This window comes from Eptatretus burgeri, chromosome 1, assembly GCF_056783735.1.
Source record: "Eptatretus burgeri isolate ZD-2024b chromosome 1, Ebu_testis_v1, whole genome shotgun sequence".
Taxonomy (NCBI): Eukaryota; Metazoa; Chordata; class Myxini; order Myxiniformes; family Myxinidae; genus Eptatretus; species Eptatretus burgeri.
The window spans coordinates 63,529,656-63,556,839 of NC_140961.1; the positions used below are offsets into that span (position 1 = coordinate 63,529,656).

Consider the following 27,184-nt stretch of genomic DNA (forward strand, 5'->3'; position numbering starts at 1 on the left):
TGTGCAGCTTCCCTTCGCAGGGCAGCTCACCGGATGATGGGATTGGGGCAAAGCCTTCGGGACCCCCAATCTTTGATAGGAGGGAAACCACGGGGTAACATCCCTGGGTCAGATTGCGGGAGAGTGTGTCGGAGTGGTGCTGAGGTGTCGTCCACCAGACGGCGGTCTCCTTGGGTTAACCTGAGGCGGTCCCTTCGGGTGGGTGCCTGGAATGTCCTATCCCTAAGAGAGGATGATCACCTGTCTCTGTTATCATCTGAGCTCAAGCGTTTGGACATCGGGATTGCAGCTCTCTCTGAGGTTCGGAGACCGGATTGCGGCGAGATAATGGTGGGTGGTTACACCTACTATTGGTCTGGTCGCTCTGATGGTTACCATACCCAAGGAGTTGCTGTAGCTGTGGCCAATAAGCTGACCCCAATGATAATTGAGGTAACACCGGTCAACGAGCGTATTATGAGATTAAGGATTCGTCACTCCTTAGGTGTCATTTCCCTGGTCTCTATTTATGCTCCGACTGAGGCGAGTGATCTTACCGTGAAGGATGCATTCTACGCCACACTCGAGTCTGTGGTTGATCAGTGCCCCAGACGAGATACACTTCTAGTCTTGGGGGATTTCAATGCATCGACTGGAACTGATAGGGATGGTTATGAGGTGTGTGTTGGTCCCCATGGGTCAGGAACTATGAACCAGAATAGCACTAAGTTCCTTGACTTTGCAAGAAGTCATGGACTTAGGGTGGCTGGTTCATGGTTTCAGCGCCCGCAAGCTCATCGCTGGACTTGGTATTCCAACGCTGGCGGTGTGGCAAAGGAGATTGACCATGTCCTCATTGACGGTCGTTGGAGGATGATCCAGAACTGCAGGGTCTACCGGAGTGCTCAGTTCCTCAATACTGACCACAGGCTTGTTGTAGCAACTCTAAAGCTGCACCTTAAATCCTGGAGAATGGTATCATCCCAGCCTAGGCTGGATGTTGCCAAGCTCAGGGATGAGAGAGTAGCTGAGGAGTTTGCGAACAGGCTGAGTGGACACTTGGCGGGTCTGGGTGTGTTGGCGGGTCCTGAAGAGTTGTGGAGCACCTTCAAGACCACCGTCCTTGATGTTGCCGGTGGATGCCTTGGAGTTCACCGCAGGGCAAAGAAGAATTTTGTCTCTCAAGGGACACTGGATACCATTGACCAGAGTCGCAGGGCCAGGCTGAATGGCAGAGCTGAGCTGTTCAGGGAGCTGAGGCGTAAAACTGTACGTGCACTGAGGGTGGACAAGGAGGCCTATGTGCGAGGAATCTGTGAGGGGGTAGAGCATCACCTGTGGACAGGTGATTCTCGTCCCGCTTACAGGGGAATTCGCGCATTACGTTCATCCAAGCCCATCCCTCGGAGCACTGCAGTTCGAGCAGAGAGTGGTAGGCTCTTGACAGAGGAGTCTGAAGTGAAGGCCCGCTGGGCCGGTTACTTTGAGCGGTTGTACCAGGCTGATCCCCCAGCTGTCGAGTTGGACGTCAAGGGTGTTACAATCCCTGTTGCTGACCCTCGAATCAACTGTGGTCCACCATCGCTTGTGGAAACACGGGCTGCGGTGAACCAGTTGAAACGGGGCAAAGCTCCAGGGATCTGTGGCATCCATGCTGAACTTCTCAAGGCTGGTGGAAATGCTGCACTCGCGTCGTTGCATGCAGTTTTGTGCTCTGCCTGGAACACAGGCATCATCCCAACTGACTGGAAGAGGGGCCTTGTTGTCCCTCTCTGGAAAGGGAAGGGTGATCGCCAAGACTGCAACAACTACCGAGGGGTGACGCTGCTCTCAGTGCCGGGCAAGGTCTTTGCTCGGATAATTCTTGATAGGGTTCGCCACCATCTGCTTGAGCACCAGCGTCCAGAGCAGTCAGGCTTTACACCAAAGAGGTCAACGATTGACCGTATCCTTGCTCTTCGTGTCCTCACTGAACGCAGACGAGAGTTTCGGCAGGGGCTGCTTGCAGCCTATGTTGATCTCTGTAAAGCGTTCGATTCAGTGAATCGGGATGTCCTCTGGAGGATTCTTGGTCTTCGTGGGGTGCCACCGAAACTGATCGATCTGATGTCTGAACTCTACTCTGGTACTGAGAGTGCTGTGAAGTGTGGTGGTACCGCCTCTGACTTATTTCCAGTTGTTACTGGAGTTCGTCAGGGATGTGTACTTGCCCCCACACTTTTCAGCACTTGTATGGACTGGATTTTTGGGAGGATGTCGGAGAGATCAAGTTGCGGTGCATCGTTTGGCAATGTCAAGATCTCGGACCTTGATTTTGCAGATGATGCAGTCATCTTTGCGGAGACTTTAGACATCCTCTTGGGGGCCCTCGAGGTGCTGAATGAGGAGTCGGAGCCGTTGGGATTACGGATTTCTTGGGTCAAAACAAAGATCCAGGCTTTCGGTGACATCTTGGATGCTGCTGTCCTGTCTGTGTCTGTTTGTGGTGAGGATGTTGAGGTCGTGGATAGATTCACTTACCTTGGCAGTGATATTCATGTCTCCGCAGGTTGTGAGCCGGAGGTCAATAGACGTCTGGGTCGGGCCTGGGGAGTCATGGATTCACTGGATCATGGGGTGTGGCGCTGCCGGTACCTGTGCGGGAGGACGAAAGTCCGAGTCTTCAGGTCCTTGGTACTTCCAGTCTTGCTCTATGGGTGCGAGACTTGGACTTTGACCAAGGATCTGAGACGGAGACTTAATTCCTTTGGTACCAGGTCTCTTCGGAGAATCCTTGGCTATCGCTGGTCGGATTTTGTGTCCAACGAGCGGTTGCTGAGAGAGACTCGGATGAGATTTGTTACCTGCATAGTCCGTGAGCGTCAGCTGCGGCTGTATGGACATGTGGCTCGTTTTCCTGACGCTGATCCTGCTCACCAGATTCTCTCAGCGAGGGAGTCTCATGAGTGGAGGAGGCCAGTGGGCCGACCACGTGCCTCATGGTTGCAGCAGGTTGACCATCATCTCAAGGAGATGGGGATGGGCCTGGCATCTGCCTGGGGGATGGCCAGACGGAGGCCCCTGGAGTACCGGCGGAAAGTGGACGCAGCGACGCGCTGTTCTGGCACATGCTCCCATACCTGACCTGACACACACACACACACACACACACACACACACACACACACACACACACACACACACACACACAATTCGGAGATCAGCTTTGAAAGTCACAAAGTGAAACTCCGAACGGTTCTGACCAACTGCTAAACGTTTGTACCTCCATTCTCGCTGAACCATGGTAGTGTGATACTTGAGCATTAATTATTGACGTCATATGCTCCAGATGTATCAGTGACATTTGTTTTTTTTCACATTTAAAAGGTAATGCTAGTTTTTTTTTTCCGTTGAGCTTGTTAAATCACCGGGTGAGAGTAAACATGGCCTGTTCTAAGTTCCGTTCGAAGTTTTGCATGGATAAAGCACACATAAAGAACCACAAAGGCTTACCTTTGAAATATGAAAATCAAGTGAACAAATAACAAAATGTAATTCAAAGGAAAAACAATCCAAAGCGACCACAAAATGTCGGCCCACGCTTTTCACAGCTCAAACCGACATGAACGAACTCGGGACAGGAACCCCAAACACGTCCACGAGGTCGATGGAGGTTGTTTTTTTTTTTTCACGTATGAATGTCCAAGTGACGGATATATGATGTTAAACATCTAAAAATGAAGTTGCACAACATTTTCAGCCGGCGAGGCATCACCTGAGAGACCACCTGCCGTCGCACAGCTCGATTAATGTGACCGTTACTTTTTACCTCACGGAGACGCCTGAAATGTCAAATATGTCGGAATTGTGCAGCTATGATGAACAGGCATTCGATAATATGAGTGAGGAGAGTGAAAACAACAACTTTATCGTTAACAAATCGTTGCGGCCTGTTCCAAGTCAAGCCATGGTTGAGCAGGCAAAAAAACATGGCCGCTTCAGACCCCATCGAGGTGACCCAGGAAAGGCCTTCAGACCCCATCGAGGTGACCCAGGAAAGGCCTTCAGACCCCATCGAGGTGACCCAGGAAAGGCCTTAAGACCCAGCGAGCGAGGTAAGGTGGCTGAGGAACCACTGATGAAAGATATAAATAAATAAGTCTGTTAATTATCCTCAAAAGAGCTGTTTTAATTAAATGAAACACCCAATTTTCACTCCTGCACTTCTTTGGAGTTTTATTCATCTGCAGGCAAAGTTTCAGGCTGCTAGGTTTTTTGGTTTTGGAGTTATGGAGGACACACACACACACACACACACACACACACACACTCTTTCTTCTTCTTCTTCTCCTCCTCCTCCTCCTCCTCCTCCTCCTCTCTCTCTCCCTCTCTGGTTCCAGTTCCCATAAATTTTGGCCTAAGCAATGCAGAAATTGAGACAATGGCCAAATACCACAATTTCAAAAATGAAGTGAAAAGATCCAGGCATTTGAAAAGTTCCAAAATTGTATAAGTGATCAATGGAGCAATGGGAATGATGAAGAAGAACCTGACAGAGATTGGCATCTAATATGGATGACAGAAATCCATTTTGATGCTGTGGGAGGAGGAGGAGATTGCGACAATACTCTGTGCAGAGCGTTGGTGAGGTCTAAGCAGTCTCCTTGGCTATTGGGCACAATCCTGGACGGGTCGCCACTCCGACACAGTACACCAGCATGCTGGCACTCATTTTGCCGACCTCGGAAGGATGACAGGCCGAGCTAACCCCATCTGCCAACCAAACCATTAAGCCAACACCAGGCATGATGCGGTGGGAAAGGGGAAAGAAGTGTTGTCATGACAGTGTTAATGATGATGCTGAACCTACAGGAAATAAAATCAGCTGTGCTTTGGCAATCCAACAAACACTGGGGTTTCCTGGGTGGTATTCTCTAGGATTGTCTTGTTAGTGTTCTCTATGATTGGCTTGATGGTATTCTCTCAGATTGGCTCGGCGGTGTTCTTTAGGATTGTCTTCATGGTATTCTCGAGGATTGTCTTGGTTGTCTTCTCTATGATTGGCTTGATTGTATTCTCTCGGATTGGCTTGGCAGTGTTCTTTAGAATTGGCTTGATGGTATTCTCGATGATTGGCTTGGTAGTCTTCTCTAGGATTGGCTTGGTGGTGTTCTCTGGGATTGACTTGGTGGTCTTCTCTAGGATTGTCTTGGTCGTCTTCTCTCAGATTGGATTGGCGGTGTTCTTTAGGATTGTCTTCATGGTATTCTCGAGGATTGTCTTGGTTGTCTCCTTTATGATTGGCTTGATCGTATTCTCTCGAATTGGCTTGGCAGTGTTCTTTAGGATTGGCTTGATGGTATTCTCGGAATTTTCTTGGTTAAAGGATTAACAGGCTGAATTGCAAAGAAGGGAAAATGTTTGCTCTGTGTGGAACAAAGAAATTCTGAAGGGAGAATGAGATTCACAGTCTGGAACATTAAATCGGCTGCTGCAACGACTTCAGGTGATCTTCGAGCCTCACCTGGATCAGTCCCTGGACCTGGAAAGGATGGTCAAGTCAGTGAAGAGGGGATCCAGACCACCATGGACCTGATCCCTTCCTCTCCCCACACCCCCATCGGGCGCATTGCTTTCTCTTCCTCGAATTTTCCATTCGTTTTTTTCACCTTGCCTGAAAGGAAAATAAGGTAAAAACGGGGGTAATCCAATGAAGTAAAACGGATAGAGGTCAAGAAAAGGGAATAAGGTCGGTAACGGGAAAAGAAAGTCTGAAAACAGAAATAGCCAAGGTTGAAAAATCGACCTGAATGAAATAAAGAGAAATAATAATGTGGAGTGTGAAGAGGAGATGGTAATAGCTCGTCAATGTGAACAGGAATGGGTGGGAGAGTGGCACTGAATGATGAATGAATTTGAATAAATGTGGGGGGGGGGGTGTGGGGACGCCCGGAGGGGGTGGGCCTGGAGCGTCGCTCGGCCGCTCCGGGTGAAGAGCTGAATCAACATGAAGTCCGCGGTAAAAATGAGGTCAAGCCGCGGCAGGCCGGCCCCCAAATCACACATCCTCATTGTCAGACAAAGTCCGCATCCTTCGCGGCACGATTTCGGAGCTCTTTTTGCGTGTGACAAGCTCCAAATTGCATTCCTGTGCTGTTTCATTCCGTGCGTTGTTTGGCCCGAGGGAAAGCAACAAAGAAAAATAACACAGGAAAGAGGGTGAAAAAAAACCCCGTACATGACAAATAGGGGGTTTCGTTGTATTATTCGCCTCCGGCGGAGTTCCGTGATGAAGGCTAATGTGTTCGCACACTGCACATCTGGATTCGCCTGTGTGTGCTAAATAAAGCGAGCAAAATAAGCGGTTATGTTGCTCGATACATAGCATCGAGGCTGCTCGCCGCACCCCCACCCCATACCCTCAGACCCCCTGGGATCCCTAGCGATCCCCAGGGAGTGGCAGTGAACGTTGCAGCTATTATTTTACCATGTTTTATTCAGAGAACTCTTTTGCCTTTAATAGAAAAATGGTGTTCCTGAATAAACGCATTCGTCTTGGGGGTACGAGCGGCGAGAGAGAGAGGGATGGAGGGATTAGAAAGCGGTTGGGGTGCGAGGGGAGGGGGGCACATGACATAAATTCGTAAATTCCTCCAAGCATTCATCTCTCGCATACACCGACATATTTATATGCTAATTCCCGCTCTCTCCGTGTTAAATACCTCCTCGCCGAGAGCCGCGCTAGAACACAGGACCTCGTGCCATTAGCCGAGCCCACGTAAAAGCAAATCATGATTTATGGCAATCCTTGCATGAGCAAATAGGCTGCTTCGATACTATATCATTCATGCTCTATTATGCTCAGTAATTGCGTTTTTTCCTCTTTAATGCGATCGCCGCAAAAAAAAAAGAAAAAAACCCCTTCAGAGCCACGCAACTCGTCCATTCGTGCTGCTGGCGCGAGAGATGAGGCGCCGCCATTTTGGGGACGGGGCTTAGGCCGCAGGTTCTGCAGATGCCACGCGTTTCCGAGGACGAGGTCATTATTTCAGCAGCACGCGGGAGCCCGCCAGCGCCTAGTGATTTATAAACGTCATATCGCGCGGCACAGGCGGGCGGTGAAGCCGCCAGGAAAGGGCCCGCGCCGAAGCAATCACAATGGCCCCTCTCTCCCTCTCTCCTACACTCAGAGCAGATGGTAGTTGAGAGTAATTTTTATTTAATTTTCCCCGTGCAACCTGCAGGCTGTTACTTTAATTATTTTATTGCCCACTGGCTGTTCTCTTGATCACTTTATTGCCAAACTTCTGACTTTTAAGCAATAAACGCATAATTATCGTTTACCAACACACTCCTTTTTTTTTCCAAGTGCAACGATCACTCACGTCTCGACGACTCGTTGAGATAACGTTCTCGCTATCGGCATTCTTCACAGAATTTTGCTTCAAAGCGGGGGATGTAACAGTCACCGGTTGCCTTGCGATGCCCTCGGGTCGGAGGCTGTGCTCTATCTAGTCCCGATTAGGGGATCATTTATTTCGTGGAGAAATAGTGCAATTTTTGACCTTCACCCACGCAGTCCTTTTCCTGCTAACGTCGTTCCTTCTCACACCCTACTCACCTCCTCCGTTGCCTTTATTTAAACCCCCTCCCAAATCCTCATCTAACATTTCTCCAGAGATATTGGCAGGAATCTTTGGTATGGGTGGATGATTGTACACCCCACTGTTCTCCCCACTTTTCACACCGCCAACCCCCCCCCCCCCTCCTCAGTAAGTCGATAAACCAATATATTAGACTGAATTAATGGTGTGCTGAAAGAGTGCCTTGTACATCCTTGTATATCACTCCTGTCTTCTCTTTCTCTCTATTTTGTCCAATAAGTGATGACCCTTTTGCAGTGTAAATTAACATAACAGATGCAAAAAGAAAAGGTAAAAAGCTCATCCATTGGGTCCATACTCTGTACAGAGCATTGATGCTACCGAAGCAGTCTCCTTGGCTATAGGGCATAATCCTGGAGGGGTGGCCACTCCGACACAGGATACCAGCAAGCTGGCACTCATTTTTGCCGACCTCGGAAGGATGACAGGCAGAGTCAACCCCACCTAGTATTAATTCAACAGCTGAGGGGGATTTGAACTCAGGATCCAAGGATCCCATGCCCACCACCCTAACCAATAAGCCAACACCAGGCATTAAAAGCTCATAATCGTGGCAAAAAACGGCTCTCGGGCACTTAACGCAAGTTGGTGTCGAAGCAAGATACAAAGTGACAAGAATTGAAAGTGAAGGGGAAAAAATCATTTTCAAAGAAAAGTTTTATTTTCCAGAATCTTGTCAGTTTCATAAATAACAGCAGGAAGGTTAACGGACAGCAATGTTCAATGTACATAGAAAACATGAAAAGAGCTACGAGCATTCAGGACCATGAACGCGGGCTGAGAGTGGCACTCAGCCTCGAGCAATCAGAGCCGGCCTAACTTCTTGAGTTACAAATAATTTCCAAAAAAAAAACCAAAAGAACAAAAAAAAACACAACTACCAAACGTAAGAAAAATAGAAAACAAAACAGGTAGCGAACCCCACATTGTGCTTCAATACCAAGAGGCCTATCTAGCTGCATTGCATATTGTACGCTCTGTGTTGCAACCCATCACCAGGAGCACTTGGCCACGTACCTGAGACCTGGTCCGTTGACTAGTTTAAGTGATGTCGATCCAAATGGACGGGTCGTTAGCTATCTCGGTGTCATTCAAATTCTGTGCTTTGAGTAACCACCGGATGTCACAACACGAGCGCTTGCCCCTAGCCATATATGCCTCCAAAACTAATATTCTTACTAAGCCGTCAACATATAATTAGCAAGAAGTAATATAAACAAAGATATTAAAAACACGACGAGTTAAATGTTGTGCTTTCAACCAAAGGTTTTCACAGTGCATTTTTCTAGTTCAAAAGATTACTGAAAATTCCCTTCTGGCAAAAATTTCCATGGGCCTGAAAACTTTCACTAAACTTGGCTACACTGACCAATAGTATAGCAACATGGCTGTAGGATAAGTGATTGGAAAGAAAAGAGGAGAGGATAAGAAAGAGAATGAAGAGATCTCTCCAGTACCCACAGACCATCGCTCAACTTTTGGGAAGTGTGCTGTAGTCATGTGCGATTACAAAAGCTGCAACGAAGACTCAATCATGAAGAGCTGTCTCAATCTCTTATAAGCTCACCAAAAGGATGAGAGAGAAAAAGAGAGATGGAGATGTCGAGGGGAGAGGAAAGAAGGAAGGAGGAAACAAAGAAAGGGGAAGAGGGGACCGTGGGAAGAAGAAACTTGGAGTCATGAAAATGAAAGATGAAAAGGAGGTAGGGAGGTACAAAGGTGGGTAAGGCTCTGGTGTTTGGCTCCAGGGCTTGTCGCACTGAGTGCATCAGAAATGGAACCTCTCCGTGTGGACACCTTCCGCGTCCCTGCACAAGATAGACAGCATACTTCAGTGAACACGCAGCACAGCCAGATGTCTGGAAACATCTTCTGAGGCATGTTTGGCATTCACCAAAATGTTGATGATGGAAAACAAGATGGTTATTCAGACAATATGGATAAAGCACAAGGAACCTAAATATCACCTGTTCTGCTCATCCTGCCATTTAGTTTGAAACATTCCAGCAAAGAATCATCTGAAAAAATTGCCATTAACTGCAATGCATATATGATGAGCTTTATTTGCATTATTGGACTGGCAGGATGGCCTAGAGGTATACACACCGTACACGTGCCTCGAAGCTGTCTCGCCTGGGTTTGAATCCCAACTATAAACTGCCATCCTGTCGTTTCACAGACAAAGTGATTCATCAATGTGGGTGCCGTCCCTCGGATGGACGTTATTTTCCGGCATTAGTTGGTGGACGTTATAGATCCCACGGTGGCCTTTGTGAAGAGTAGGCGTGCTATCACCTGCACCCTGGCGAAATTCCAAATTCCTGCCTTTCCTACTGCAGGGAAAGCAATGGCAAACCATCCAGTTAACCCTTGCCATTGAACTGATCCAACAGCAGCAACGCTGCAACAAATCATGGTACATCACAATCAGTTTTCATTATTAGATTGCATTCTCATAGGAGAGTTCAAAAGAAAATTCTGACAGTGAAACGTAATTCATCTGTAGAGATAGAAGTGTATAGAAGGTTATCTCTTTATTAGGTGAGAAAAAAATGATGGAATTTTCACTCCCACTCCCCCCACCCCCTCCCACCCCACTCCCTTCCACACTTCCTATCTCCACCATTCCCAGCCATCCCAGAATACTCTTCCATAAGTACTCCCTTTAGTCTGATCACGTCCCAATTCATTAGTCTTTTCGCCCACTCCTCCCACATTCCCCAAACCTCATTTTTTTTTCAATTTGGATTCTTCTTAATGTTTGACCATTCCAACTCCCAAACGTATGGCCCCTGATTTCTGGAGAACTTAAAACATAACAGCTTTCTTAACGTCATTGTGAGTGAGGATACAAATGTAAGATCTACCAGTCCATTCATGATGTTACTTCTAGACTGGCTTCAGCATGCAATGGCAGCTTACACAATGTGAACAATCTCCTACCTGGACATCAAGAGCTCCTGCCTAGCACTGCATGCTGTTGCCTGGATTTTCAGGGCGGCTTTTAGCAGAGGGAAAGTGTGGCCTGCTATACAGCACAAAATCTGTTGATAATAAGGAAGTGGAATAAAAAAAAATGGTTATCAGCAGCATGGATTGGAATGCTGAACTGGGTTTAACACAGCACTGCGGTTTCGAGAAATTTTTTCCTGCTGTCAGTCAGTCCGAAACTTAACTGTCAGTTTAAAGCATTTCACCTTTAATGTGCATAAAAAGTATGGAAATCTATTCACATTACAAGGATCCTGTCACAATTAGCTGACAGCAACATTAAAGTAGGTTGGCATGAATTTTAGAAGTGCTGAGAACTTGGTTGTGGACCTGTCAATTCACATCCTATTCTTCACTGCACTTTATCCATATCTCCACTTGTACTGACTTACTGATTATGGTCATCCCATCCCACAAACAACTGCATTGAACTTCTTCCAACCTTCCCAATAAGACACATGACATCCCACCAAAAATGACTACACAAAGGCTTCCTTCAGCATGATGCGGAGGAAGAAGAGGGGCAGGGGAGGGGGTAATTAACACAGATGACAATTGCCTCACCCTCTGTGAAAGGTAGAGCCTGTCCCTGCCTGGTACTTGTGACTCTCACAACACCAGGCCTCCCCCGAGTGTTCCCACGTCCAGGCTGTGCTTGTAGCTTAATTCCTGAGCTTTGCGCAGCAGCTGCAATGGCATCAGCAAAGTTGGCATCTACATGGAAAGAACTCTCACTGGAAATACAGTCGCTGGAATCAGCGGCACTTGAGCAAGGTGGCCTGCCATCTTCTTCCGGCTCACCCTCTGAGGCAGAGCCCCAGCCATTGAGCATGGATCCCGCCAGAGAACTTTCAGGGTCTCCCAGACTGGAGATTGAGGTCTGCTCAAGGCTTAACAAAAGCTTTTTTGCATCAAAATGTGGTGTGGGACGCTTTCCAAAGTTGACTCCCTCGTCCTCTTCCTCATCTTCTTCCACCTGCTGTTCATGTTCCTCTGCAGCATCCGTTTCCAGATCAGAAGGTGAGGGTCCAGGTATGTATCCATAAAGGTATGGTGGAGATGGAGACCTGCAAGTAAGCAGTGGGTGCCCGACGCAATGCCTGCATGGAAAGTAAAGAAGAAATTTTTCAGCAATGCAGGAAGGCACGTGCACCACAGGGTGCCACAAGATATATGGCCTCTAATTTTTACGGACGAGTAATTCAATACTTTTTCTCTGGCATTGCTGTTAGCTTAAAACAAGAGCTGTTCTCATTCAAGTGGAATACAGTGTGCAAGAGAAGGAAAACAGGGCTGGGGTATCAATTTACTGACTATGCAGCAAGGATTACAAATGTTCCAGATAGTCGACACACCGAGGCAAGGCAAGATCATCAAATGTGCAGGCAAGGAGGAAATCGAAATTTGCTTTTCCTATCAAATTATACTGCCTACATGAAACTGGGTTTCCTGTTGCCCCCATCCCTCCCCCCCCCCTCGTCCTCATTCCCTGAAACTCTTACAACTACAGCCCTGATTGCAGACACTAACCTGGTGGATTTTGTAAGGCCTGTTGAAACATGTCCACGCTTGTCTTGTCCACGCTGAAGAATAGGTCGGCGCTCTTCAGGAGATGTGGGCGAGCATGGTGCCGTTGGCTGCATACTGTATGAACAAAGGGGGTAGGTAACCTCACCATAACAACATGGTGTTGGAACAGTACCAGCAAAGCCTCTTCCTTTTTCTCCATCATTCTCTTTCTGTGTCTGTAACTCATCTTCGTCATCTTCTTCTTCCTCTTCTTCATATTTTTCATGCTCCACTGCATCATTGTTGTGCTGTGCATAACCTCGTTGATGTTCTGACAGGAAAAAGCAATTGAGGTCCCTCCTGTGCACAGAAAGGTCAACGGCAAAACATTAGCTCAATCAACATGGATTATAATCTCATGCGGCCTGAAGTGGCTGCAAACATGATATTTGATACAAACTGTGAGACATAGAGCAAAGTTAAGAATGACTAAACAAAGCTGTTGGCAGAAAAAACAGTAAAAAGCATTGGGTACCCAAGGGACAGACAAATGGATATAAATATGTGAGCAGAAATCTCAGACAAGGACCTTAAAAAGGAAGTGTGTTTTCTTCCAAGATACGTCACTGTGCAAAGTGTTCTCAATTTTACCCAGATACACCTCCACAACCTTTCTTCTGCCCTAACCCATTTGCCATCCCCACATACTCCTCAGTAGATACTGCCTTGACCCCCCTCTCCCTCCACCCATTCACTCCAAACCTATGCACCAAAGGGCCGACTTTGTTGAACAGCTGTTTGTTCAGACCAGTCAAGCAAGACAAGAAGGAAATGAGGCAGATGCTTAAGCCAAACACAACCCTCAACTCGTTAGCCCGTGACTGGGTCGTGGGAGTCGATTGACTTGCGTTACGGGCATTTCATGTCATTAGTTGAACTTTGGGATGGTTCCCATTTTGTGCTGCTCCTGTCGGACTTGCCCACCTGTCGCTGGGTAGCTGATGTCCATCTGTCTCAGTCGGCGGAAGAGCAGGTGGTGGAGGCAGGGGCTCACCGATCGGCATCGAAGGACGCTGGCTTTTGGAAGTGCGGACATTCTTCTTCCTTCCCGAGTGTGCCCCTACAGCATCCAGAGAAACTTCACGAACATCCCTCACCGCAAAAACCTCCAATACAAGCCTTTAAATAAAGCACTCAATTATCCAAATATATTCTTTCAGACTGTATAAAATAGTTCAGGAGTGTTTATTCATCCAAACAAAGGAAGCGATACAAATTCAGGTCTTTCCAATCTATCGCAAATAAGCTGAAATTTGCAAGCAACACCCACACACCTGACGATGCAGTGCTTCGATCAGAGCTCGCATGCGATCCCATTGTACTCTGCTCATGGCTTCCAGAAGCTGAAATCCGGTCTTTTTCAGCTGCAGCACTCTCTGCATTGAGGAAATACAAACCCACATCCATGGTTAATCCCAAAGCACTCAATAGTTGCAGCCAAAAATCACAAAACTAAAATACTTCATCCGCAATGGTAAATAAACTGAAGGTCAATACTTTTGTAATGCAAATGCTCCGAAATGTAATGGGTATCCTCTTTGGCAGCTTATTACCTGAGCCACCAAAGGTGGACAGCGGCTATGTTTTCACCCCTGTCTGTTTGAATTGTCTGTCTGTCTGTCTGTCTGTCAGCAGGATATCTCAAAACATTATGGACGGATTCTGATGAAATTTAGTGGACAGGTTGGGGATATGACAAGAACAAATTGATTGGATTTGGGTGAAGATCTGGATACTGGAATTTTTAAAGTGGTTCTTCGCCATTGAGTGATAGGGCCAAAAATGATACATGGCATGATATCTCAAAAAGTTATGAACGGATTCAAAAGAAGCTTGGTGGACAGGTTGGGTGTGTGACAAGGATGAATCGATTCAATTTTGGTAATTAAATCGATTCAATTTTGGAAAGAATGAAGATCCAGATGCGAGAGTTTATAAATTTTATTTCAAGTGACTCTTCACTGTTGAGAGAAAGGGCCAAAAACTATCCATAGCACGATATTCTCAACGTTTTGGACGGATTATGACAAAAATTGGAAGATGAGTTGGGTAGTTGACGAGAACAAGCCGATTCGATTTTGGTTCAGGTCGAGATGCAGATCCGGTCTATCGGTGGGATTCAAAACATAAACTTTTCAGCCTGGCAGAGGTATGTGCTCTATTGAGTGCCGTTCTAGTTTGTTGGTGTCTCTACTCTCACGGAGAAGATGCCCTTAGACCACCTGCTAAGCTCACATGCATTAATTGTTCACATCCAAGGTGAAACAACAGGGAAAAAGAAATTGGAGGAGGAGTGAGGGTGAATGTGTCCCAATTATTATTATTATTTTTTAAACATTAACTTTCCTTAAACGACGATAAATTTATTTTAGAAATATTTTGGCTTCTCCATTTAATCACAGAGATTGTGGCTGGAAATATTGCTCACGTACACAGAAGGTCAGAGCCAGCCTGCAGTGCTGGCTCAGATTTTTACCTGTTTTTCAAAGCTATGTTAAAATGTAGACTCCCTCCCCCTCCTCCTTTCAAAATTCTGCCTTTGTACCTCACACCCACATAAATCGAATGGAAACAAAACGTATCGGAATAGATGAATAGAAAAAGTATCTGAATCGAGTGGAGAAAGGAGAATGAAAAATGAGGGAGACAAAAAAATCAGGAAAGTTCTGACAATTTTTCACACATATTATTATTTATTATTATTATTTAGATCGCCTCTTACTTTTAAGAGAACCACAAATAATGGAGCCAAACTTCATTTCATGAAACGACACAACATCGTTCATCCATTAATGTAATTTATTGACGTGTGGCTAGAAAGTGACCTTTTCATCACAGGCTGTAAAACTGTACACTCCTCGGTCAATCTTTGGAAGCCTCAAGTAAGTCCTTTCAACACTTCTTGTTTTTTTTTTTAAACAGCAGAGCGTCCGACAGGTGTTTTGATTGGTTGATGACACCAAATCCGGCTGTTTGGTGTGTTCAAGTCTGGAAGAACAGCTTTGTTTCTGCGTGAAATGGCCCGGAGACTTAACCTCTGGATTTTCACTACGTACAGTAAGTATATCCACTGAGAAAAAGAAATGTGCTCAGTTGATGTGACATGGATGTCTGAAGGAACCACATGATAATGTCTCCTGACTGTCTCAAAACAACCACTGAAAAACAAGTAACCACAACATTCATGGACAGTGCACACACACACACACACACACACACACACACACACACACACACACACACACACACACACACACACACACACACACACACACACACACACACACACATCAGTGTTCAACATGTCGTCACGTTGGGAACGAGTGAGGTGGGATGGTTAGCTGCCTGAATGCTCGTGTCCCTTCCTGTGCACTCATTCTCATTCACTGATGAAATTCCATGGTGAACCGATTCCAGCATAAAGACTTGAGCACACTAAACAGCATCATAGACTCTACGTATGCAGATCAGATATTCAGATGTTGATGTACCTATGCAGATGTACTCGATGAAGAGCATCGATGGTGCCGAAACAGTTACTAAGCTACAATCCTGGCCGTGTTGCCACTCGGACTCAGGAAGTTAGGGCAGGAATTTTGAATTTGTTCAGGGTGCCGATGATAGCTCGCCCACTCTTCATGAAGGACACCGTGGGATCTTTAATGTCCATGAACTGATGCCGGCGGATGGGACACCCAGTTTAACATCCATCCGAAGGACGGCATGCACATTGATGAATCACCCTGCCTGTGAAACAGCAGGATGACAGTTTGTAGCTCAAACCCAGGTTGGACAGCTGAGAGGTGAATGTGTGTACCTTTAGGGTCGAGGCCATCCTGCCAGTCTGGCATTACAAAAAAAATCCTCAATGCTGTATAAATGCAAATTAATTTTATCAATAAATTATTTTGTGCAAATAAATGCATTCTGCGTGACAAGCAAGCAACGTCACTAAGTGCATAAATAAATGAGCATTGCATTTCCCAAATTAATGGGATTTGTGAAGAAAAAAGATTTTTGTTTGCAGATGTAAAATAGATGTAATTACTTAAATATAAAAAAAAAAACAATGTAACGACTGAAGCATCACACATTTACATTTCTGAAGATACATGGTCATTTGATGGCGTTTCTAAAATACAGAACTTTATATTTACGAATAATTCCATGCTTTATCCCCCTCCATACCCACCCCCTACAGGTTTCAGCAGGGCTCACATGGTCCACCATCAACCCCCTTCTGGTGAAATTACCTAAATCCAGGATTACTGCTCACCTCCACTTATTCGTTCCTCTTTTTCCCCACCTATGAAACCAACTTTCACATCCTCTTCAATCTCATTCTTGCCTTCATTGTCTTCAAGACAGCTGTAAACCACAATCTCAGATCGTCCCCAATCCAAAACCATGATATTTTCTACCATCGTTACCCCCTCCCCAATCCCTCCTCCTTCCAAATGTCAGCTTTCCCTCCTTGGAGTTTACTTCTGTATCCATCTTGAGCACTCCATGCATACTCTCCTGCCCCCCACTCCTCCCCACACCTATTGCTTGTCCACCTCCCTCTGTCTTTGCCTCCGGCTCTGCTGTTGGTGTTTCCCCTCCCCCTCCCCTCTCTGCTGTTCCTTTTGTCCTGTTGTGTCCTCATTTGTTCAGTGTACTAATACTTGCTCTTCCACGAGCCTCGACTATGTATACAAAAAAATAAATAGAAACCTAAATTCAATTTCACTAAAACTGCGAGCCTGTTTGTTGTATGTGACAATACAATGACGATGTTGGCTATAACACCTTGTGAATGTGGAGGCAGTAGTCACCAACACTTTTTTTTAATGAAATAACAACATAAGTAACAGTAAAACATTGAATAAAATTCACTCCATGACAATTTCAGGAACTGCATCCGAATTTGACCTTTGAACCCATGTAATTATTTGACATAATTTATGAATAAGGTCAAAGATGCATATAAATGGCAAATAATGCAGGCCTGTATCTGATTCCTTCTCTTTACTGTATTCATGCATGCATTGGAGCACTTGGACGCAGATTGCATCTTTTTTTTTTTGGAAGTATGATGATGCAGCTGATGCAGTGCCAATTTTACATCAAGGCAGGAATTCAGAATTTGGTTGGTTTCCTGGCACATAAGGGTTTACTCTTTTCATATTATGCCGTGGAATATTTAATGTCCACAAGCAATTGCTTGTGCCAAAAGGACAGTTGCGCCATCTTGGTATGGCTAATTTGGGTTTTTCGTGATGAGGACCCCTAAATTATCTTCACAAGGTGTGTTTATATTAACCCAAACAGCCAATTTTCGTCCATGCACCACCTTTGAGTTCCCTTCGTATGCATTGTAAAGTTTGGGGCCGCTAGGTTTCATGGTTTTGGAGTTATGGAGGTGATGGACAGACAGACTGACATTTTGATATATATATATATATATATATATACATTTTTTAGACGTTGTCCATAAAATGTCATCGCGAAAAAAGCGGGGTCGCGCTAAATCGGGATTCAAGAAAATCGGCGTTCAAACTGATCCAATGTTTGCATGTTTACCTTCTAGCAGGTAAATTACCTTTGAATTAAAGAATTCTGTGAATAAATAGTTGTTGTTCCAGTCAAAATTAAGATGAATATGAGTTTTTAGTAAAGCTTTTTATGTTGTTAAAACATTCGCACTGTTCTGAAAATATATCACTCAACTGACAGGTGCTCGTTTCTTCATTTGTAAATTATATCATCGATGCAATGATTATTTATAAAATCCAAAAGCTATTTATTCACCTTTCTATAATCGATGGCAGAGAAGATTGTAAGCAGCCACTAACAACACACATGGCCGTCATGAACAACACAAAGGTAAAACTAACGTGTCTTCTGTCTATCTTGGATGTTTGTTACAATTGCTGACAGTATTCAGAACAGTAGCATGCTGTACAGGCTTGTAGCTGAGGAGCAATAGGCTACACCATATAGCCGAGGTGTGTAGTAGGCTATACCATCTAGGTTTGTGTAAGTACACACTATGATGTTCGCACAATGACGACATCGCTTAACGGCGCATTGCTCAGAACGTATCCCGTCGTCGTTAAGTGACGCATGACTATATACAGGGTGAGTTAAAATTAGCGCCCAATTTCTGTTTTTTTCGGCTGTCAGATTCTTTCTGGGAAGTCACGTTGTTAATTATTGTCTTGCAGATTATTAATTTTCGTAATTTATTTATTTTTGATTTTGTTTTGCAGGTTATTGCTGCGAGTTTGGAAAGTTACTGAATATGCACCAAATTGAGCTTAATGGCACAATTAGCAGACACAATTGTGTCTACTGGGCTGCAAATAACCCAAGAGTGACAGTTGAGAAGGAGGTAAATTTATCTGGAGTGACAGTTTGAGCAGCCATATCTCCATTAGGGATAATTGGACCCTTTTTCTTTGAGGGATCTGTCACTGCAGAAATTTACCTGGATATGCTGCAAACCTTCTTTTGGCCCAGGGTACAAGATCAGGACTGTTATTTCCAGCATGATGGAGCTCCACCACATTATGGACGTTATGTTCGTCAGTGGCTTGATGAAAACTTTCCCAGAAAGTGGATCGGTCGCCGTGGTCCGATTGAGTGGCCGACACGCTCCCCAGACCTTACACCTCCAGATTTCTTTCTTTGGGGGCTCATGAAAGACCTTGTTTATCGTGAAAAGCCTCGCACCATTCAGGAATTGAAGGCTCAAATCACTGCAAAGTTTGAGGAAATTGATATCAAACTCTGCAGATGTGTGTGCCGCTCTGTGCCTGCTCGGCTGCAATTGTGCATCGATCACGAGGGAGCGCACTTTGAAAATTGCAAGTAAAACAGCTTGGTACAGTTCCGTAATAATTTTTTTTCTTGAATAAATGGTTACGTAAACATGTCATTCATTTATTTCTACCTTCTTGTACACTGTAATACAAATGGCAAACAAACAATCAACTGACAGAAATTGGGCGCAACTTCTGACTCACCCTGTATGTGTATGTGTGTGTATATATATATATATATATATATATATATATATATATATATATATATATATATATATATATATATATATATATATATATATATATATATATATATATATATATATATATAATATTCACACACACACACACACCTAGCAACTTGACTGAATTTGTTGGAAGTAATGTGATATTAAAAACAATATTCCACAATGCTACATTGATGAAATATATTGCAGCATAAAGGCAAATGTCAAGCACTCTGGAGCAAAGAGCTCGTACTCAAAAAGAATGCATTATACAACCTTTGAGAGGAGATAAACAAAAATATTTTCACAAACATGACTTTTATTTCAGTGGCTTTGGGAAAGTCATCCACCACTGGGAGAAAAGTAGCACACTGGCTCGAAACCAAGTAGAAAAGGACTAACATTTTTGCTGATATTCACTGATGTCACGGGACCATTCCTTTGAGGTGAAAGCAAAACTTCTGACCAAACACTACGAGAGTGTCGACCAAATCTGTTGTGATAACTGTTTTTTTTGCTTTCATTTTCAATAATTGTTAAATCGATATCAAATTAACATTTGTGTTGCAATTTTTAAATCATTAATGAGCATCACCTCTGTGTTTTCATAATTATTTCAATGAGTGTGTGATGTTTGATGTCGGTTTCAATTATTTATTTATTTTTTTAAGATGTTGCTTCTTGCGAGAATTGCACAAACCCATGGCAGTGTATCATTGCAGATAATATTGATAATGCACAGCAAGGCTGGATGTTGCTTAATAATCACCGTTGTTCAGTTTGCTGAGCTCAGCCAACTGAGTCTTGGTTCCAAACGCCTCAGGGTGTGGCAGCAGTGACCCACGAGGTGGCCTTTTTTCCCCAACGCGTGCAGTGCTGCTCATGTTGTTGCAGATGTTTGGCAGGCCTGTGGGTAATGCAGTGTATGCCACAGTGCGTGGAACACCCTGGGTGACACCAAATATGGTGGAGGAGTCAAGGGTATGAACAGGTTAATATCAACTTGTGGACAATTTTAAATTAAAGTAATCATGAATATGTAGGCAGATTAAATAGTCTTTAATGGGCCAAAAATAACATGGAGAGTAGAAAAGTTCCAAGAACCTGATCCTGACAATAGTGTATATATATATATATATATATATATATATATATATATATATATATATATATATATATATATATATATATGTATATATATATATATATATATATATATATATATATATATATATATATATATATATATATATATATATATACAATATAGTTACAAAAATGACTTCAGGGTTGAGGAGGGAGAATTTTTTTTTCCCATCAATTATATCTTAATGATCAGTGTTAGGTAAGTGTCTGTATACCGCAATGGGCATCGCATCGACCAGAAGCAAATATCCACACAACCTTGTGTATCCCTAATCACCCCCACCCTCATGTTTGTCTGTTCTCCCCCATCGTCCATCTGTGTTTAACTTGAATCACCCCATTGTATGCGGTACCAAAAAAACATGAACATCAGTAGATTCCACGTTTGTGCCGAAACTTGTAAAACACGAGTTATTGGTAACATGTACCATCTATCCACTGCAATATAATAAACACAAGCTTGGTGTATGCACATCACTGGTGTTCCTACATTCCATTGTGACAAAATGGTCATCAACGACATCGTTTCACCAACGTGCAGTGATTGACTTCCTTGTGAAAGAGAACTCAGCTGCAGATATCTATGCCTGATTGAGTCAGGTGTTGGCGAAGCCTGCATGGGCACTAGCAGTATCAGGAGGTGTGTGAAACACTTCAAAGACGGAAACATGGATATCGCCGATCAGCCACACTGTGGTTGGCCAAGAAATGCCATGGCTGAACGCAATGAGCAGAAAGTTGATGTACTCATCATTGAGGACCGAAGGGTGATGGTTTGGGGGATCACAATCAGCATAGCTTGGAAAAGGACAGCATGCTGTACAGGAGATGATAGCGACCTTGGATTTTTGGAAAGTTTGTTCTCATTGTAATTATGGAGTTCCACAAACACACACGCATAGATGCGTCATCACAATTGCTTCAACGACATGCTGTTGAGGGTGATGACTTCCTGATATCTATTGTGATTGGTGATGAAAGCTGGTTCCACCCTTTCGACCCAGAAATAAACAGCAAAGCATGGAATGGCATCACTCCACATCTCCAAAAAGGAAGAAGGCCAAAAGAGTACCCTATGCCAGCAAAGTTATGGGAGCCGTCTTCTGGTATGTCGAGGAATCCATACTGTTCGATTTCCTGCCAAAGGGGAAACCATCAAGGTGGCTCGCAACATTCAGACTCTCAAGAAACTGAAATGTGCACTTCGGGAAAGGCACCCTATGAAAAAAAGCTGTCATCTTTCAACATGACAATGCTAGACTTCACACTGAGCATCTGACATTGGAGGAAATTTCAAAGAATGGCTGGGAAGTGCTCCCCAACATCCTCTCGAGTCTGGACTTGGCCCCCTCAAACTACCTTCTGTTTGGGCCCTTGAAGGATCACATGAGGGGCCAACACTTGGAAAATGAAGAGGCAGTCTAGATAGCAGTGCGAGCTGGTTGCGAAGTTTTGGAACGGACTTCTAACCACAACAGGATTTGTAAGCTCATGAAGTGCTGGTGTCACTGTGTGGATTGCTCTGGAAGATTTTGTATAAAAGTAATGTGGTATGTCCAGTTACTATTGATAATATCACTTTTGTCACATGTCCGTCCCTTTGCTTTACTGTGCAATAAACGTACTCAAGACATTCAGTATGGCCCTCATATTTTCATGTCATGAATCACATGTTCCACGTGTTACCATGGAGCCTCTCGGATGCACTCTTACATATGGCTGTTACACGTGTTACCTCACTGCAATAGCGCATGTACAAGACCCACGCAGTGGGGCTGGGGTGGGCAAAGGTGCTCCCTATAAAATGTAGTGACGAAGGCGCCTCACAGCCACACAACCCGGACCTTTAGAGAGCGAGTGCCAAACTATCCAGCCACGTAGCCGGGACCACCAGAGAGTGAGCAGTGAATCATCGAGCACTTAGCCGGGACCCTCAGTGAGTGAACGCACATACGAGAGACCGCACAGCCATGGACAGCTAGCTGTGAAGTCCCTTGGGCATATCCAGACCAGCCTACACTGTGCTTCCTGATACTTCACCAGGGAAGGTCACACGCACACACTACAGTTTTGTCCATTATCTTGTGCGTATTGTGTTGTCGACTGAGTCTGTTGTGATAAGTTAATATCAAGGATAACTTTGAACCATTACTGACCCAAAGCTGTTTGTCTGTTATTTTGTGTTCCCTTTTCATTATCTTTCAATACCTATGTCTCCGTCCCAGTTATTTATTAAACCTGTTTCTTTTAAAATCATTTGCTGTGTATTTGGAGCTGCGATCTCGTCATCTGCCGTAATCAAATCCTGCACAAAAATCCTGTACAAAAATCCTGTAGTCGGTAAATAAAAATAAAACAAGTTTGGCCAGCAATCAAATGCAAAATCCCTCCTTCCCAAGAGACCACCTAATGCCAGCAGACACAACTGGTCAGTGGGGGCTTCAGCTCTGCTAAGCTCATGCCTAAACGGCAGAGCCTATGAAACTGTTTGGTGAGAAGAGCCTTTTTGAAAGTTAAATTGTTCCTTACTGCTCTCAGGGAACTGTTTTGCGTACCACAGACAGGTTAATGTGTGGCAGGTATTTCCTGGTGGTCAGGATGTATGTAGCAATTGCTGATGTGGCACTTGCTTCCTGGTACCCACTATCGTGATGGGGTCTGAGATACAGTATATAAACTTTTGGCTTATGAATACCAAATAAAACCTTTAACACTTCAATAAAAACCTTGAACACCACCTCCCTCCCTCCCCCTTTCCATTGCACCACATGTACCTAAGATGTGGTGCCATCAAATGCAATCTCATTTGTCACCTGCCCTAATAATATACTGAAAATGCTTTGTACTTTGTGTAAAAAAAAAAAAAAAAAATCTCCATTATTTTATTTCTAGTTTTAGCAATATGTAGGTTTTAAACACCCAAACTCTGCCCCTCCACCCATAACTTCCTATTGATTTTAGTGTATGCCATTCTTCCTTCCCAATCTCACATAACCTGGTTCTGCTCGTTCTCTCTCTCCCTTCCAGACTGTCCCCAAACTTTAAATTAACAGTTTGTTAAAATTTGGAACCGTGATCCCTGTCCTTATTTGCAAGAAGAGTCCCACACCATCGTGTCCCAAGAGATTTTTAGCCTCCTGGGTTAATTAGCACTTTGATATGAAGTGACAGCTGCAATGCCGCTGTGGCCCAGTGTTCAGTGAAGTGCATCCCAATGCCTAGGTTACATACTATGTTAAGTGGTTGGTCCCCAGGCTTGGTGGAGGCAAAAGAAGGGCAAGGAGACAGGATCGGCTCCACCTCATGATAGATAGACGTGTCTGGTGTCCCCGGCTGATTCAGATTGCTCTCCTTTTGTTCCAGACTGTGTAGGTTGCTCAAGTGATCAACTGCATGGTACAGAATTGCACAGTAATGTCAAGGTAATCGAACAATAATGAGATAAGTATAAGCACAGTGAGGCCTAATAGGTGAAAGAGGTATATTCAGTGAAATGAACAGTTTAGTCCACTGTAAATATAAAAAGTAAAGGAAAATAAAATAAATTTGACCATCGTTGAGCCAATCAGGTCTTACTAACTGAAGTCAGTTTTCAATGTTGGAAGATGATGCAAAATGATGTAAAGCCATTGTTGACCAAAAAATAAACAATTTTTGCTGGTTTAGAGACAGGCACAACTGAAGTGGGTATAATAATAATAAGGCAAGTAGGATTTGGTAAGAATGAGTGAATGTGGAGTAAAGGAAAGACGGATGAAGAGAAGAAATTAACAACAAAGAACATGGAGAAGAAGTAGGATTGAGAGAAAAGTGAAAATAGGTGGTAATGCAACAAATTAAACAAAAGACAAAAAGAAGACAGATAGAGAGTGAATAATTTGCAAGTTTGAAACATACATGAAAACACAAAAGAGTAACAGACAATGAAACAATAAACAAGAACGATACTACATGGGTAAATTTCTCACAAGAAACAAAAGGCAACCAAGCAGAATGAAGTGACCTATGCCGTGGAATGGCCCACATGCTCATTTCAAAAATGCCACCGAATTCATTAGTCTTTGTTCCTGGAGGGAGAGGAGGCCTGCAAGGCCTAGCAGCATGGTCATCACCAGTCATCGGCGAGGATGGCTGACACTATTTGGGAAAAACTACCTCCCTCTCCATCTGTAACGAATAAATATGGACTAGCAGGATAGTTTGGAGGTGTGTGCACTCTGCCTTTGAGCTTTCAATCCTGGATTCGAACCTCAACCCTGCTACAACCTGTTACTCTAGTGTTTTGCATGGAGGGCAATGCATCATTGTGTGTGCCATCCATCAGAAGGGCATTACGCCAGAGTACCGGTGATCATTGGTGGACATTCATGATTACGAATTTGTTCAAGTTATCGGCACTCATTAGCATATTATTTTTAATGTCATCGCGGGATATTTAACATAACCACAAGTGAATATCCCAGCAGATGGTAACACCGAGCTCAATGTCACCTCAGAAGAATGGCTGATTGATGCAATCAATGCCCTGCCTTCAAAGCGCCAACATGACAGTTTATAGTCATGTCGGGAATCAAACCCGTACAAGAGAGCTGAAAAGCAAGTTTGCTATTTCTGAGCTATTCTTTCAGTCCACCAACACCCCACCTTGATAATCTCCACACCCATTACACCAATTGCCACTCCACACTGTTGTCCATCTACTCGATTCCATCAAGGGTGTGGCTCAAATCTTGATTATATCTGTATTAAAATAAGAAATATCAAACAAATCCATTACAAATTAATTTAATAATGAAGTATTCTTTGATTGTTAGTTAATCTTCTTCTTCTTCTTCTTCTTCTTCTTCTTCTTCTTCTTCTTCTTCTTCTTCTTCTTCTTCTTCTTCTTCTTCTTCTTCTTCTTCTTCTTCTTCTTCTTCTTCTTCTTCTTCTTCTTTATGGTCGAAATTATTCCCACGTTTTTGTGAGGTTGGCTCGGGGCAGCTTGAACCAAATCTTTCAGAAGCTGGCTTTCCAGGCCTGACATTCGGCTAACATTAGGGCAGGAATTTGGAATTTGTTCAGGAAGCCAGCGATAGATTGCATACTCTTCACGAAGGACTGCGTGGGGTCTTTAATGTCCACCAACTACGGCCAATGGGATGCCCAGTTTAACCTCCATCAGAAGGACGACATACACATTCATTGATGAATCAACCTGCCTGTGAAACACTGGCATGACAGTTTATACCTGGGTCAGGATTCAATCCCGGGTTAGATCGCTTAGGTGTGTGTGTGTGTGTGTGTGTGTGTGTGTGTGTGTGTGTGTGTGTGTGTGTGTGTGTGTGTGTGTGTGTGTGTGTGTGTGTGTGTACCTGTAGGCCATCCTACCAACCTTGGATTGGTTGTTAATGCAGAGCAATATGACAGTTTATTTTACATTGTCTGATGAATGGATAAGTTGCATCTCATTCTCTATCATGATATTGTTAATCCTTGAATATGTTCTCTTTACACGAATGATATCCTGTGCCAATATTTCCATAAGCCATTTATATGTATTTCAAAGTGAAACATGAATTGGAATAACAAACTAAATAAAAATGACAATAATATTTCTTAAAAGTAGAGTACACAGAATAACTTACAGGGTGACAAAACAGCTAACTGTTATTGGTCACCTCTGAGCTATGTATATATATATATATATATATATATATATATATATATATATATATATATATATATATATATATATATATATATATATATATATATATAATTTCATAGGATCTGACTAAAATAGCCATTAGGTAAAAGGAGTTGCATAGCATGCTTTCCTTGAAATGGGATATAAACTGGCTGTTCCATCCGCAGTCATGAAATATCACAGTGTTTTTGCCTGCGTCATATCGCAGATGAAAAAGAGCTCTCTATGCTGTTGTTTGGGGTCGATTTTTGAAGTGAGCACCCATTGGTCAGACGGCTGCCGGAACACACCCACATCGGTCGCTCGACTCCACCCACCATCTCACCCAGACGAATTGATATGGCCGCCATCTTGGTTTTCTGGTGGGCCAAATGCATTAGGCCTGTATGCCTCTGCTGATTATGCACTGTCCAGGTTTGTTGGGTCAGATTTCAATTGGCTTTGTTTGGGTGAAGTGCTATTCACGATGAGGGACCGTGAAAAATCGAATTAAATGTCGAATAATAGTAAGGTTTAATCAAGCCCATCAGAATGCACAATACATCAGAATGCTTGAATTACTAAAAAAAAAAAAATTGCGTTACATAGTTTTTGAACAGCCTCATGTTGGGGTTAAAAAATCCCTGACTGTGTGACGCATTAGCTCATTTTGATATAACCGTGGTGGAGGCTGACATGGATAAGAGGTGTCGAGTTAATCTTTCAATAGCGCAGTAAGTGTGCATTTCCCAATCTTGCTATTGGTCTTTCAATAGCGCAGTTAGTGTGCATTTCCCAATTGCGCTTCTCGTACTTTAATAGCGCAGTAAGTGTGCATTGCCCAATCATGCTATTTGTCTTTCAATAGCGCAGTAAGTATGCATTTCCCAATCGCGCTATTCGTATTGCAATAGCGCAGTAAGTATGCATTTCCCAATCGCGCTATTCGTATTGCAATAGCGCAGTAAGTGTGCATTTCCCAATCGTGCTATTCATCTTTCAATAGCGCAGTAAGTGTGCATTTCCCAATCGTGCTATTCGTCTTTCAATAGCACAGTAAGTGTGCATTTCCCAATCGCGCTATTCGTCTTTCAATAGCGCAGTAAGTGTGCATTTCCCAATCGCGCTATTCGTCTTTCAATAGCGCAGTAA

The 27,184-nt window shown here is 43.9% G+C and overlaps 1 protein-coding gene and 1 long non-coding RNA gene across 6 annotated transcripts in view; one reads left to right on the forward strand and one right to left on the reverse strand.

Moving 5' to 3' along the window:
- Positions 1 to 3,739: 3,739 nt before the first annotated feature.
- On the forward strand, positions 3,740 to 17,018 carry LOC147034600 (uncharacterized). The gene is made up of 3 exons (XR_015059395.1): positions 3,740 to 4,073; positions 15,105 to 15,239; positions 16,384 to 17,018. It is a non-coding gene; the product is annotated as an uncharacterized LOC147034600 (long non-coding RNA).
- Positions 8,262 to 27,184, reverse strand: part of LOC147034601 (roundabout homolog 1-like) — a 451,205-nt gene continuing 432,282 nt past the window's right edge. For 4 of the 5 annotated variants that reach the window (XM_085885921.1, XM_085885946.1, XM_085885911.1 and 1 more), the window contains 7 exons: positions 23,596 to 23,753; positions 19,988 to 20,165; positions 13,457 to 13,558; positions 13,107 to 13,242; positions 12,144 to 12,482; positions 11,178 to 11,713; positions 8,262 to 9,430 (listed from right to left, as the gene is read on the reverse strand). In XM_085885921.1, coding sequence (XP_085742047.1) covers positions 9,300 to 9,430; positions 11,178 to 11,713; positions 12,144 to 12,482; positions 13,107 to 13,242; positions 13,457 to 13,558; positions 19,988 to 20,165; positions 23,596 to 23,753 — 1,580 coding nt within the window. In that variant the 3' untranslated portion in view covers positions 8,262 to 9,299. Of the gene's footprint in view, positions 9,431 to 10,565; positions 10,667 to 11,177; positions 11,714 to 12,143; positions 12,483 to 13,106; positions 13,243 to 13,456; positions 13,559 to 19,987; positions 20,166 to 23,595; positions 23,754 to 27,184 lie in introns of all 5 variants that reach the window. The other variant, XM_085885928.1, reaches the window with a different exon arrangement.